The sequence below is a fragment of the Oncorhynchus mykiss genome, chromosome 31 (genome assembly GCF_013265735.2).
Source record: "Oncorhynchus mykiss isolate Arlee chromosome 31, USDA_OmykA_1.1, whole genome shotgun sequence".
NCBI classification, from domain to species: Eukaryota; Metazoa; Chordata; class Actinopteri; order Salmoniformes; family Salmonidae; genus Oncorhynchus; species Oncorhynchus mykiss.
Window position 1 is genome coordinate 17705271 of NC_050571.1, and position 12909 is coordinate 17718179.

Consider the following 12909-nt stretch of genomic DNA (forward strand, 5'->3'; position numbering starts at 1 on the left):
AGACTGGTAGAATAGATCATATAGCTAGCAATCACAAGCATTCACTGGTTGAAGTTGAAGTAACTTTGGAGTGTAATGCAGTTGACTAGTGACTATGACATGAATATAGTGAATATCATTCACAACATTTGGACAGGAGCTATAATCCAGTTATAATAGAGAAAATGATGTGTTTCGTTATTGCTTGAATTCGGGCTTGGCTGAACTGCTTTTGATGGGGAAAGATCACTTCTGCACCCCGCTTTCCAGGATTTTAGTTGAAAACGTAACTTTCCCTTGTGGACCTATGCGGGGCACCCTATTCCACATAGTACAATACTTCCAGATAGACCATAAGGCTCTGGTTAAAGCTAATGCACTATAATACGTGCACTATAATGAATACGGTTCTATTTGGGTTGTCTAATCCATACATGCTTTGAGCGCATAACAGCTCAAAACCTGTGTAACCATGGAAAAGGTTTTCTAATTTGAGATACATGTTCAAGGTCTTAGTGGCTATAACAAAGGTTGGATTAAATTGCTGGCTCAAGGCATTGTCTGACTATATTATTTTAATTGGATGGTTAGTTAGAGGCAACAGATAAAGCTCCTATGTTTCCACCAAAGCCCTACACTGGCACAAATAAATGGTTCAAACATGGTTGAGGGATGCTGAGAAAGTTGGAGAATGTGAGCCAGAGGGCTGAAGTAGAAAAGTGTGTGGGCTTATGCATGTGATACTGTAGCTAGCTGTAAGAGTCAACTCTACGTGCTTTTGTATTGTTGAAAAGGGCTTGTAATGGGGAGAAAGAAGATTGGAAGACTCCATCCTAAATGGCACACTACTTTTGACCAGAGCCCTATAGAGTCCTCTTTTGGCATCATTAGGCAGCTTTTCAGGAGATGTTATGTTCTGAGGGCCATGACAGTCTGGCTCATATTTATGCCATCCCCTGGAACACTGAGGAGTGGCACTCTATGGAGCATCTAGGAGATGATCTCCTCTGTCAGTTCTGTCAATCAGCTCCCCTCCTCTTCTTTCTCAGCAGGGGGATGTGGTGTGCTCAAACTAGGCGTGATGGATATGCAAGGCCTACAGGTGATTCATGTTAGATCAGTCATCCTTCAACAGAGCAGTACTGCCCTGTTTTACCATTGCTTTGTTTCTGTGTTGAATGAACAGCATTATCTGAGTTTCTGTTGAGGAGCCTGAGTTACAGCCTACATTTAAATGTAAAGATTCATATGGAAAGATTCATATGGAAATGAATCTTCTTATGATGTGATCAAGGTCAGCCATCTTGGTCAGGGAGTTGGTCAACCATGGTTTTCCAGTGCTATGATAAGATATTGTGTAAAATAAGGAATTTGAATAATTTATCTGCACTGTATGTTTGTTAGCCAGAATGTTTAAGAGGAATGATTCCATAAACATTTCAAATTAACTGCCAATATGCTAGCCTGGGTACCAGTCTCTTTAGCTAATCTACTCCATGTCATGTGCCAAAGAGCCTTTGGCAATGACAAGGATTGGCAAGGAGTGGAACGTTAGCTAAAAAGACAGGTACTCAGACTACCAATATGCCAACATTCCATTCAAACAATGCAGTCAATCCACAGCCATGCTCTGACTGAAATCCGTTGATGATATGACTTAGACAAGTTGTAAATGCAACAATATGTATCAAATAATAGCACTCACAGCTTTACAATAAACCAAAAAGGGAGACATTTATGATCTGTTTACATATATTTTAGAGGCTATTTATATAGAAAATGTGTATAAATCCACTATAAACGGTATTTATAATGATATGACAATATTTTATGTTGACAATAATTATATTGTCCGAGAGTAGGTAGCCTAGTCAGGGAGCAGGTAGCGGCAGGTAGGCTAGTGGTTAGAGCATTAGGCCACTACCCGAAAGGTTTCTGGCTCAAATCCCGGAGCTGACAAGGTAAAAGTCTGTCGTTCTACCCCTGAACAAGGCAGTTGGTCTACCGGTGAACAGTAGGTTGTCATTGTAAATAATAATTTGTTCTTAACTGACTTGCCATGTTAAATAAACGTTCAACTTTAAAAAAATATATATATATATTACACAACTTCTGATATATCACATGCTTTACTTTTATTTTCCTGCATGAGTAAAATCAGGAATATGTCTCTACTGCCATTCATTCCAATTAGACTGGTTTGTATTTCTCCCTGACCAATGACTGCCTTTTTCACCCCATTCTGGAACTTTGAGGGTTTATGACATAACTCTAGTAGGCGAATTAATAGGTAAAGAGGTTAATGGAACGCAGACCGTGGGATAGACTGGTGCACATTCAACAAATCTGATTAAACAAAGTGAATATTCGTAACAATCAATCAGGATTTATGCATTGTAAAAGGGCCCACTGTGTGGCTACTAACGTCCGATTTGAATATATTTGACTGTTTTAGCTGCATAGCATTTAGTAGTCCCTTTTCAGGCTTAGAAGTGACCGCTAAATGCTAACTCCCGTTCGTATAAGGGGGAAGCATAGCCAGCCAGCATTGAGAAATCGGTGTTCGTTTTTAACTCTAGTGCAGTTTATTGTTGATGATGACATGAACCTGTATTGGGATTGACATACAAGTATTATACTCCGTTTCTACATAGTGTGAAATTCACATATAAACAATAGCTGTAGTCCGGTCCTCCCCAAGAGGCACAGTACACCTGTAGATAAGAGTTCACAATGGAATTTGCTAACATGAAATTGCAAACTAAAACGGATAGAATTCATTTCAAATCTAGCACCTTCAGATATGCCTACTGAGGCATTAAACTGTTTCACATAATCGAATCAACATACGTAAAACATAATGTAATGAGCCGGGTACCAAAAAGAGGTTTGCTATAGTTACCTGAAACTGGAGTCTCCATTGCCCATTTCGACCCGGGGTGCAGAGACTGAAATGACGCGCGCACCTCGTGGCAGCTGGGAGTCACTGGTACCTGTCCGCCCGGTAGGGTGGACGGCAGGCACAGGGCGCAGAGAAAGAGCACGCCAGACAGCGGAAAACCGTCCATGGCTCACCGGCACAAAATGTAGCAGATTTGTAAACTTAGTCCGTCACTGCAGTTCCTTGCATAAAATGTCGAGTGCCAAGTCAGTACTTAACCCACAGCAAGATTAACGACCACTGACTAACTGAACAGCGCACTCATAATGTTGCGTTGGATAGGTAGCAGCGCAGCTCCTGACCCCTATTTGATAAAGAATCCTTCCGCTCTTCCAATCAAAAAGATCACCAACGCCGCGAAACTGCATGTCCTTCTGGGGTGCTGATGTAAGGTGTTCTCCTCACAGAGTTAATCTCATTCAAGTTCTACTAGAAACTCGTAGGTATATCTGCTGTTGTTATTTATAATGTTCGGGTAAAGCGGGACATTGGTGTTGATAAAGTTGTAAATCCCCCTTACTGCTTGCTCTCAACTTGCTCGGTCAGGGTGGATGAGCACTGAATCAAGACTGCGCGTTGTAGCTCTTAATTAAGAGCGCGCGCCACAAACCGGCAACGTTCGCTTTATCCTATGAATTCTCACATACCGTATATTCAATTGATAATCGTAAAACAATTTTTCCTATCTGAGGATCTCAACTGTTTATTGGTTTATAAAATAAGGTTAAAGCAGAAATGGTGCTCCATGCAAGACTGCACTTCATAAGAATTATTTTACAATTTGACTGAATTGGGTGCCAGTGTTAATTTGAAATGATGTTTGCCACACATGGTTGCCAATAAAACTACCACGTCAATGGGTTTTGGGAACACTGAAAGGACTTACTTAAGAGTGTAATTATTCCAGGTGTTAATTGGGCTAAATCCATGTGATGTAATCCTTCAACCTTGTAGACAATTTAGGGCCGTTTTCCTGGACACAGATTAAGCAGTAATGTTTGGAAATATGTAAATGCATGCAATTGTTTAATGGATACAATGCATCTGGAAATTCTAATAGAACAACATGGCACTTATTCCATTTTACTATTAGTATTTTTTTCAGCATGTATAAATACTAATAGTAAAATGGAATAAGTGCCATGTTGTTCTATTAGAATTTCCAGATGCATTGTATCCATTAAACAATGACAATCATTCAAGCATGCATTTACATATTTCCAAACATTACTGCTTAATCTGTGTCCAGGAAAACGGCCCTAAATTGTCTACAAGGTTGAAGGCAGCAGGATTACAGCACATGGATTTAGCCCAATTAACAGCTGGAATAATTACTCTTAAGTAAGTCCTTTCAGTGTCCCCAAAACCCATTGACGTGGTAGTTTTATTGGCAACCATGTGTGGCAAACATCATTTCAAATTAACTCTGAAAACAATAATTCCAGGGTGATATGAGATTTTAGACATAACACATTTCTTTCTTTATAAATCTTATGCATATAACAATAGGCCTTCCAAAGTGTAATTACACATACCACAAACATGTACACGTCCTAGGTAACAATGTGCACCTACACTGTAATTGTGTTAAGGTACCATGGTAATATTCTGTCAAATCCCGAGTGCTACTGTAGTTTGCTTTCTGCTTTTCTCTTGTTCAAGTGTACAGCAGCACCCCATATGCACCTACTGCCATCTAGTGGGGTACTGGCTATAGCCACAGCTTCCACAGCCTGGTCCTATAAAGGATACAAACTTCTACAGATGTTGCATTTGTAAAGGAAAAGCAATGACAGAAAAAACCCTTCAACGTCTTTTTATTTCAGCAGTTGAGTTGATCGTTTTAAATTTAGAGAAGGAACAAAGTGGATAAATGGCACACTGCTGCTGCTCACAACATCTGGCGGATTACAGATGTATACTGTGCATCTTTTGGTCGATTTTGGCCACCATTAACATTGCGAACTCTCCCACCCAAAAACAGTAAGACAAACAACAAGCTAAACTGCTTGCCAAGCAAATCCATTCTTCCAACCCACACAGAGATAACACATCCCCATGCTTGCCATCCCCGAGACCAAGCCCGCGATAACAGCTGTGTTGACAGATTGTCTGCTGCATACTTAAACATAGCAGAAGTGTTAAACTTGAACATGAGGATATTGTAGTTTTCTGAACAATATAAAACAATACAAGGGGACCCAGGGGAACAGAAGCTCTTCTCTTGTTTGTTGAGTCTCTCAGGTACAGAGAGTTTTGCATGGATTTGCACAGCAGAAATTTTCAGAAGCTGAAAGCAAACCTGCAAAACTCACAGTAAACCCATGAAGTGCCATGGATGGATCTCTTCAACGTGGTCTCAGTAGTGTGCTTCAAAGGGAGGGTGACCGGCAATACTTGAAGTGCACATACTGCAGTAGGTCCATTTAAACTACCTGCACTGTGAGCACTTTGGAACTGCCAGGACAATACAACATAGAATATTCTAGAACTTGGAATACCCCAACAAAACTTGACACAAACTACAAAAAAGGCTGATACCGTGCTCCAGCCAGAAGGAGCAATGACTAATACACAATACCAGAAATATGAAAGAACATGCAATGAGGTAGTGGTATTTACTTTTTATACTAAAACATTTTCAAAATATAACACTTAATTCCAAATTGTGACATATGCTAGCTCACAGGTCAGAAATTAACAGTGACAGGAAACAGATGAAACTGCTGTCACCAAATGTCCAGAGTTGGGATACAAGTGCTCCAGCCAGAAGGAGCAACTAGGGCAGTAGATACTAAACTATTTCACTAACTACACTAGATGCACCTTAGCTGGAGAACCAGAATAATTAGTGGATAAATGGCACACTACTGCTGCTCACAACATCTGGCGGATTACAGATGTATACTGTACAGAACCAGAATAATTAGGGTTGGGAAAACAGTCAATCTTTTTTCGATGAGGATTGGATGGCGTAATTCTGAGTTTACTTTCCATTTTAGAAGCATTGTATTTGAAGGTCACCTATAAAGAGAAGCAGAAGAACATATTTTTAAGAACCATCAAATCAAAGTTTATTTGTCACGTGCACCGAATACAACAGTGAAATGCTTCCTTACAGGCCCTAACCAACAGTGCAATTTTTTAAGTAAAAAAATAGGTATTGGGTGAACAATAGACAAGTAAATAAATAAAAATAACAGTAAAAAGACAGTGAAAAATAACAGTAGTGAAGCTATAACAGTAGCAAGGCTATATACGGTAGCGAGGGCGAGGCTAAATACAGGCATCGTTAGTCGGGCTAATTGGGGTAGTATATACATGAATATATAGTTAAAGTGACTATGCATATATGATAAACAGAGAGTAGCAGCAGCGTAAAAGATTAACCACTTCTGAACAAAAGTCTCAATAGAAAAATCTAACAAATCACCAAAAAGTGTGGCTATTGCGAAGACACTTTACTTAATACAATTGAAATGTTCTTACAGAATCGTAGCATAATTAGGGTGAAAGATTCAACAAAATAGTAAAAAAAAAAAAATTCAAACACACGTGTTATTTAGTTAGGCTATTATGAACTTAATAACACGTCGTTTGTCTATTTAAATCAAATACAAGATTTGGCAAAAGAAAGCTAAAACTGTGATTTGCTCTTTACAATCAGGATAACGCATGGAGAGGGAAGCAAGGACAGGCGCCATGATAAATTCAAACAGGGATTTTTTTGGTTTGGTTGTGATGCACTCTGGGCTAGCCTACTCATTTGTGCGATAGAGGGAAATACAGGATCAATTCGATACATACCCGTTACCTGCCTTTACCTTACTCACTGATTTCCTTAGTACCTTTACCTAACCTTAGTATAGAGCAGTAACGTTATATCCATATAGCCTAAAGATGCCATAACATTTTGCTTGTGTAAGGGGCTTCATTAGCCTACAACCTTTCCAAACGTTGACTTAGAATCTAAATAGAAATACCAATGTGCTAGTTTCTACAATAAAATGAATGAATCATACAACAGGTGGCTTGTTAAATAATTTAATATGTTAGTGCAGGAATGTGGCCATAAATGCTCATACTATCTAATTAGCCATAGCAACCTGTGGCTAACATTTTATCCGCTACAGTTGTGGCTACTTGCGAGTTATTGCGCACTGTATAGGGTGTTTATTTGACTGACCAGCTTTATACTTTTTTACATTCTACGATTTAAAAAAAAGCTTTTAAATGACTCATATATACCATGTAGAACATATAACAATCTATACTTGTGGTTAGCTAAACTAGTCTGCCAGCACAAAAAGCATGACCATCGTGCGCAAAAAGGTTTGAAACTTTTATTCAACAGATTTAATAAAACTATCCCTACATTGCCTAAAGGCCATTTTGATTTGTTAAATTAGTTAATAAACAAATAATCTTGATTGTTCATATTACCTTTAAGTTGTTTTGAATCTTTACTGGTCGGAGAGTTTTACGAAAGAGGCGCGAACGTATCGTCATGTGATGTGATGTGCATTTCTCGAGTCCCCACTCCCCAACCAAACCCTTTCAGCATGGGAACCACATCCGCTATTAGTCACAATTGCATAATTAACTCAAGCCTTAATTGCAGATTAAATAACAGTAGCCTACAATTTGATCCAAAAACAACCTTTTTGGTTTTCTTTCCAAAAGCAAAGTTGCGCGCAGTGATCTGTGTCTACAAATAACTTAATGTTTGAAAATATATGTTGTAATAGATTGAATGTGTTAATCTTGATTAATTACTTTAATTTAAGTTATTGTATAATTACTTTAATTTGAAGATATTGTATATATTCTAAAGAAAAAGCTTTAGACTAGCATGAAATAGCCTTCTGAAATATTTATAAACGAAAAAAATAGACAAAAAAATATTGAACTTCTAAATAGACAATGAAATATCTATACACACCATAAGGAATAAGCCAAATATTACACTAATAACTTGCATGATAAAGCATGTGGTTAAAACAATATTTCTATGCATTTTCATACAGATTGTGGGTCATTTAATGAATATTTACCAAGTAAATAAGGGAAGGTAAAACGCACACCTAATTTGTCAGCCTGTGAATTGTGGTGGCGCATTTCAAAACAGAAGCAACAACTATTCTCAACATAAGCGAGTGTTCTTATTAGTATAATGTACCTTGCCACGCAGATGTTGTATTTTCAACTTCAGCCATTCTGGCTGACAACAAAAAGGTTTGCCATGCATGAAATTGTATGAGCATCTATTTTGTCCCCCGCCTGGGGGTGGGGAAATGAGTTCAGACTGTGCATTATCTTGTGTAGGCCTATATGTCCTAAATATACACCGACATTTTGCTGACTTTTTGAAACTTTTCAAACGCAAACAATGAAAATCAAATGTTTACCTCAAATTTTAAATAAACTTGTTTCATTGTCCAACTCGCTCTGCCCTCCATTAAATCATATGGTCAAAGAGTGTGACCTGTAAACCCTACCCCCACACGACTCCACACCAAACCCGTCTAAAGAAGCGCAATTATTAGCGGCCTCAAATAACATACTTCGCTCAACATTCCCTCGTGTTATTGTATGTAATCTTTGAGTTAGGAGCCAATTGTTTAAGGTACAACTTTTTACATAAACGGTTGTGTCATTCAAAACGAATTTGTCAAGTATGTTTTCTTCTCAGTAAGTTGTTTGCTCTCTATACGGTTGTAGGTCTATCTGTCGCTTTTATTCCTCTATTGGTACTTTGAATGTTTAAATTATAAATTGTTGACCACATATCCATATTCGAGATAATCGAATGAAGCCACAAAACATATCTTTAGCGAAATAGTTGTATCACTTTGGCACGTTTCTGCATATTGGTTCATATTGTTTATTTCCAATAAATTGGTAGTTTGCGCTGTTATTAGACTACAGCTTAGTTCTTCTAACTAAGTATGATTAAGATTTTGATTTGTTTGATTTGATTTTGAATTATGGACAGTGTATATATATATACATAGGGTATTATAATCAGTGGATTGGGATTGAAATAGTCTCTCTAAACGTTTAGGTTAGTTCAGCAAAACAGTAGGTAAAATATGTAAACATAACAACAAATGTGTGTACAAAGGAATTCACATTAAAGCTACCTTTACTCCAATAATGAAAAATACAAGCACTGAAATATTTCGAAGATGCGGAAATCGTGAAATTTTGCAAAAGCTTTCACAACTAAATCATTCAGTGGAGACTTACAGCCTGCATACCATTACATCTTTGGAATCAGCTCTTCCTGATGCACTATATATAGCATGTCCATGGTTCAAGCAAGCACGACTGAAACGTGTCGTGTGATGAAGGAGCATGGCATTCCTTGTCTATTGTATGGCTCTAGTCAATACCTCACATTCACCAGTGTGTCAAAAGAAGTTGAACAGCTCCCTAGATGTGTGCTTCTACTCTCATTCAGCACCTTGAGTAGATCGAAATAAGTCACTAAAATGCTTTTTTTGTTGCTAATGTAACCCAGGTAGGCTATTAAAGTCCAATCCAACATATACAGCTCAATTACTTATATTCTTTATTATCAAAAGATACTGAGATCAGTAGACTGAGTTATTTTTTCGAAAGAATGTAACATGAATTATCGAATAAACTCACTAGACCGGTTAAAATAAAGAGGAAACAGCATAAATATGTTTCCTTTAGATATTCAATTAAATGAAATTAAACTTAAGATGGGCTATAAGTTAAATATGATTAATATTATTGGAGTTAATTCTCCAGTGAGATTTTTTTTTTTTTTCCGCCGGTGTTGATCAAACCGGTGGTGGGTGGTGCGATCTCTGCGAAACTTCTACAGAGAAGAAGAGGCGAAGAGCGAGAGGGTCCACTCCTGTCATAAATCTGAACATAGCAATAAGCAGACCGATAAGAAAATCGCCTGCCTCCCCGCCTTTGAGACGACTCCCATTGTCAGGGCGGGGAGAAGACCATCTCGTCATTATATACAGCATTTCTGGCTTCAGTTCGAAAATTCCCGCCCTCAGCTTTACTTCCTGAAGCATGATCCTTTGGTTACAATGTTGTCAAGGAAGTTGCTTAGTAGCTATCTACAGCCACAACACTAGTGAAGCAATAAACTAACGCAATCATCTAGCTTTCAATACATGAGGTACTAGCGCCTTTAATCGTTTCAATGAAAAATAGTAACTAAGTATGCTAAGTTAGTTCTTTGTCAATTTAGATAAACATGTAGGCTTTTTATCCGACCGTGTAGAAAATGGCCGCGGTTATAAATGTACCCAATAGGCTATTCCTATTTAATCCAAGAAGAAACGGAAGATATACAACCATAATATATGTCACTATTAAACTTGCGATTAACAATGTTACATTTTTCATGAATAAACTATTTGTAAACGATGTAGTCTACTCAGCCTATTGTTATAGTAGTAGGCCTATTTTAAATCTACTTAATTCGTTTATAAACATTTTAAGTATCACACATTTATAAGGATTTAAAACGATTGTGTGTCTTAGACACACATGGCTTATTCATGAAAGTTATATAAAGTTAACCAATGATAACATTTTATCTTTCAACCCTTATTAGAGACCATGGTTGAGAAAGAGAGAGGAGACAAGTCACAGAAACTTGATTGTGAATCAGAGGACCGTCAGTAGGTGGAGACACTGTTCCCTCCTCACTTCTCCCTGTTGACTCTGGTGGTGGAGAACAATATCTGTGGGTCCAGGAAGGCTGGAGCCATCAAGGTAACAGAGCCATCATCATTATCCTCTTAAGAGGAGACTCTGTAGGCAGGACATCTACATGACTATTCTACAGATGGTACAACACAAAGAGGCGCAGCGAAGAAACAAGACACCATTCCAGAAGATCATCACGGAGGACTTGCAGAAGAAGGGAGTTGAGCTCTGATTATGAGGGCCACAATCATTTTTAAAATGTTATTTAACCAGGTAGGCTAGTTGAGAACAAGTTCTCATTTCCAACTGCGACCTGTCCAAGATGAAGCAAAGCAGTTCGACACATACAACAGTTACACATGGAATAAACTAACATACAATAAATAATACAGTAGAAAAATATATATACAGCATGTGCAAACAAGGTAGGATAAGAGAGGTAAAGGCAATAAATAGGCCATGGTGGCAAAGTAATTACAATATAGCAATTAAACACTGGAACGGTAGAATGTGCAGAAGATGAATGTGCAAGTAGAGATACCGGGGTGCAAAGGAGCAAGATAAATAAATACAGTATGGGGATGAGGTAGATTGTATGGACTATTTACAGATAAGCTACAGTGCCTTGCGAAAGTATTCGGCCCCCTTGAACTTTGCGACCTTTTGCCACATTTCAGGCTTCAAACATAAAGATATAAAACTGTATTTTTTTGTGAAGAATCAACAACAAGTGGGACACAATCATGAAGTGGAACGACATTTATTGGGTATTTCAAACTTTTTTAACAAATCAAAAACTGAAAAATTGGGCGTGCAAAATTATTCAGCCCCCTTAAGTTAATACTTTGTAGCGCCACCTTTTGCTGCGATTACAGCTGTAAGTCGCTTGGGGTATGTCTCTATCAGTTTTGCACATCGAGAGACTCACATTTTTTCCCCATTCCTCCTTGCAAAACAGCTCGAGCTCAGTGAGGTTGGATGGAGAGCATTTGTGAACAGCAGTTTTCAGTTCTTTCCACAGATTCTCGATTGGATTCAGGTCTGGACTTTGACTTGGCCATTCTAACACCTGGATATGTTTATTTTTGAACCATTCCATTGTAGATTTTGCTTTATGTTTTGGATCATTGTCTTGTTGGAAGACAAATCTCCGTCCCAGTCTCAGGTCTTTTGCAGACTCCATCAGGTTTTCTTCCAGAATGGTCCTGTATTTGGCTCCATCCATCTTCCCATCAATTTTAACCATCTTCCCTGTCCCTGCTGAAGAAAAGCAGGCCCAAACCATGATGCTGCCACCACCATGTTTGACAGTGGGGATGGTGTGTTCAGCTGTGTTGCTTTTACGCCAAACATAACGTTTTGCATTGTTGCCAAAAAGTTCAATTTTGGTTTCATCTGACCAGAGCACCTTCTTCCACATGTTTGGTGTGTCTCACAGGTGGCTTGTGGCAAACTTTAAACGACACTTTATGGATATCTTTAAGAAATGGCTTTCTTCTTGCCACTCTTCCAGAAAGGCCAGATTTGTGCAATATACGACTGATTGTTGTCCTATGGACAGAGTCTCCCACCTCAGCTGTAGATCTCTGCAGTTCATCCAGAGTGATCATGGGCCTCTTGGCTGCATCTCTGATCAGTCTTCTCCTTGTATGAGCTGAAAGTTTAGAGGGACGGCCAGGTCTTGGTAGATTTGCAGTGGTCTGATACTCCTTCCATTTCAATATTATCGCTTGCACAGTGCTCCTTGGGATGTTTAAAGCTTGGGAAATATTTTTGTATCCAAATCCGGCTTTAAACTTCACAACAGTATCTCGGACCTGCCTGGTGTGTTCCTTGTTCTTCATGATGCTCTCTGCGCTTTTGACGGACCTCTGAGACTATCACAGTGCAGGTGCATTTATACGGAGACTTGATTACACACAGGTGGATTGTATTTATCATCATTAGTCATTTAGGTCAACATTGGATCATTCAGAGATCCTCACTGAACACCTGGAGAGAGTTTGCTGCACTGAAAGTAAAGGGGCTGAATAATTTTGCACGCACAATTTTTCAGTTTTTGATTTGTTAAAAAAGTTTGAAATATCCAATAAATGTCATTCCACTTCACAATTGTGTCCCAGTTGTTGTTGATTCTTCACAAAGAAATACAGTTTTATATCTTTATGTTTGAAGCCTGAAATGTGGCAAAAGGTCGCAAAGTTCAAGGGGGCCGAATACTTTCGCAAGGCACTGTATGTACAGGTGCAGTGATCTGTGAGCTGCTCTGACAGCTGGTGCTTAAA

At 38.5% G+C, this 12909-nt stretch overlaps 1 protein-coding gene and 1 long non-coding RNA gene across 2 annotated transcripts in view; both read right to left on the reverse strand.

The window, feature by feature from the left end:
* The window catches only part of gpc3 (glypican 3), a 358923-nt gene extending 355362 nt beyond the window's left edge, over positions 1–3561 (reverse strand). The window contains exon 1 of the mRNA XM_036969955.1: positions 2882–3561. Within this exon, the coding sequence (XP_036825850.1) occupies positions 2882–3047 (166 nt within the window). The 5' untranslated portion in view covers positions 3048–3561. The remainder of the gene's footprint in view (positions 1–2881) is intronic.
* Positions 3562–4720: 1159 nt separating this feature from the next.
* LOC118946076 lies at positions 4721–7461 on the reverse strand. The gene is made up of 2 exons (XR_005041256.1): positions 7364–7461; positions 4721–5944 (listed from the first exon to the last, which is right to left on the reverse strand). It is a non-coding gene; the product is annotated as an uncharacterized LOC118946076 (long non-coding RNA).
* Positions 7462–12909: the final 5448 nt, after the last annotated feature.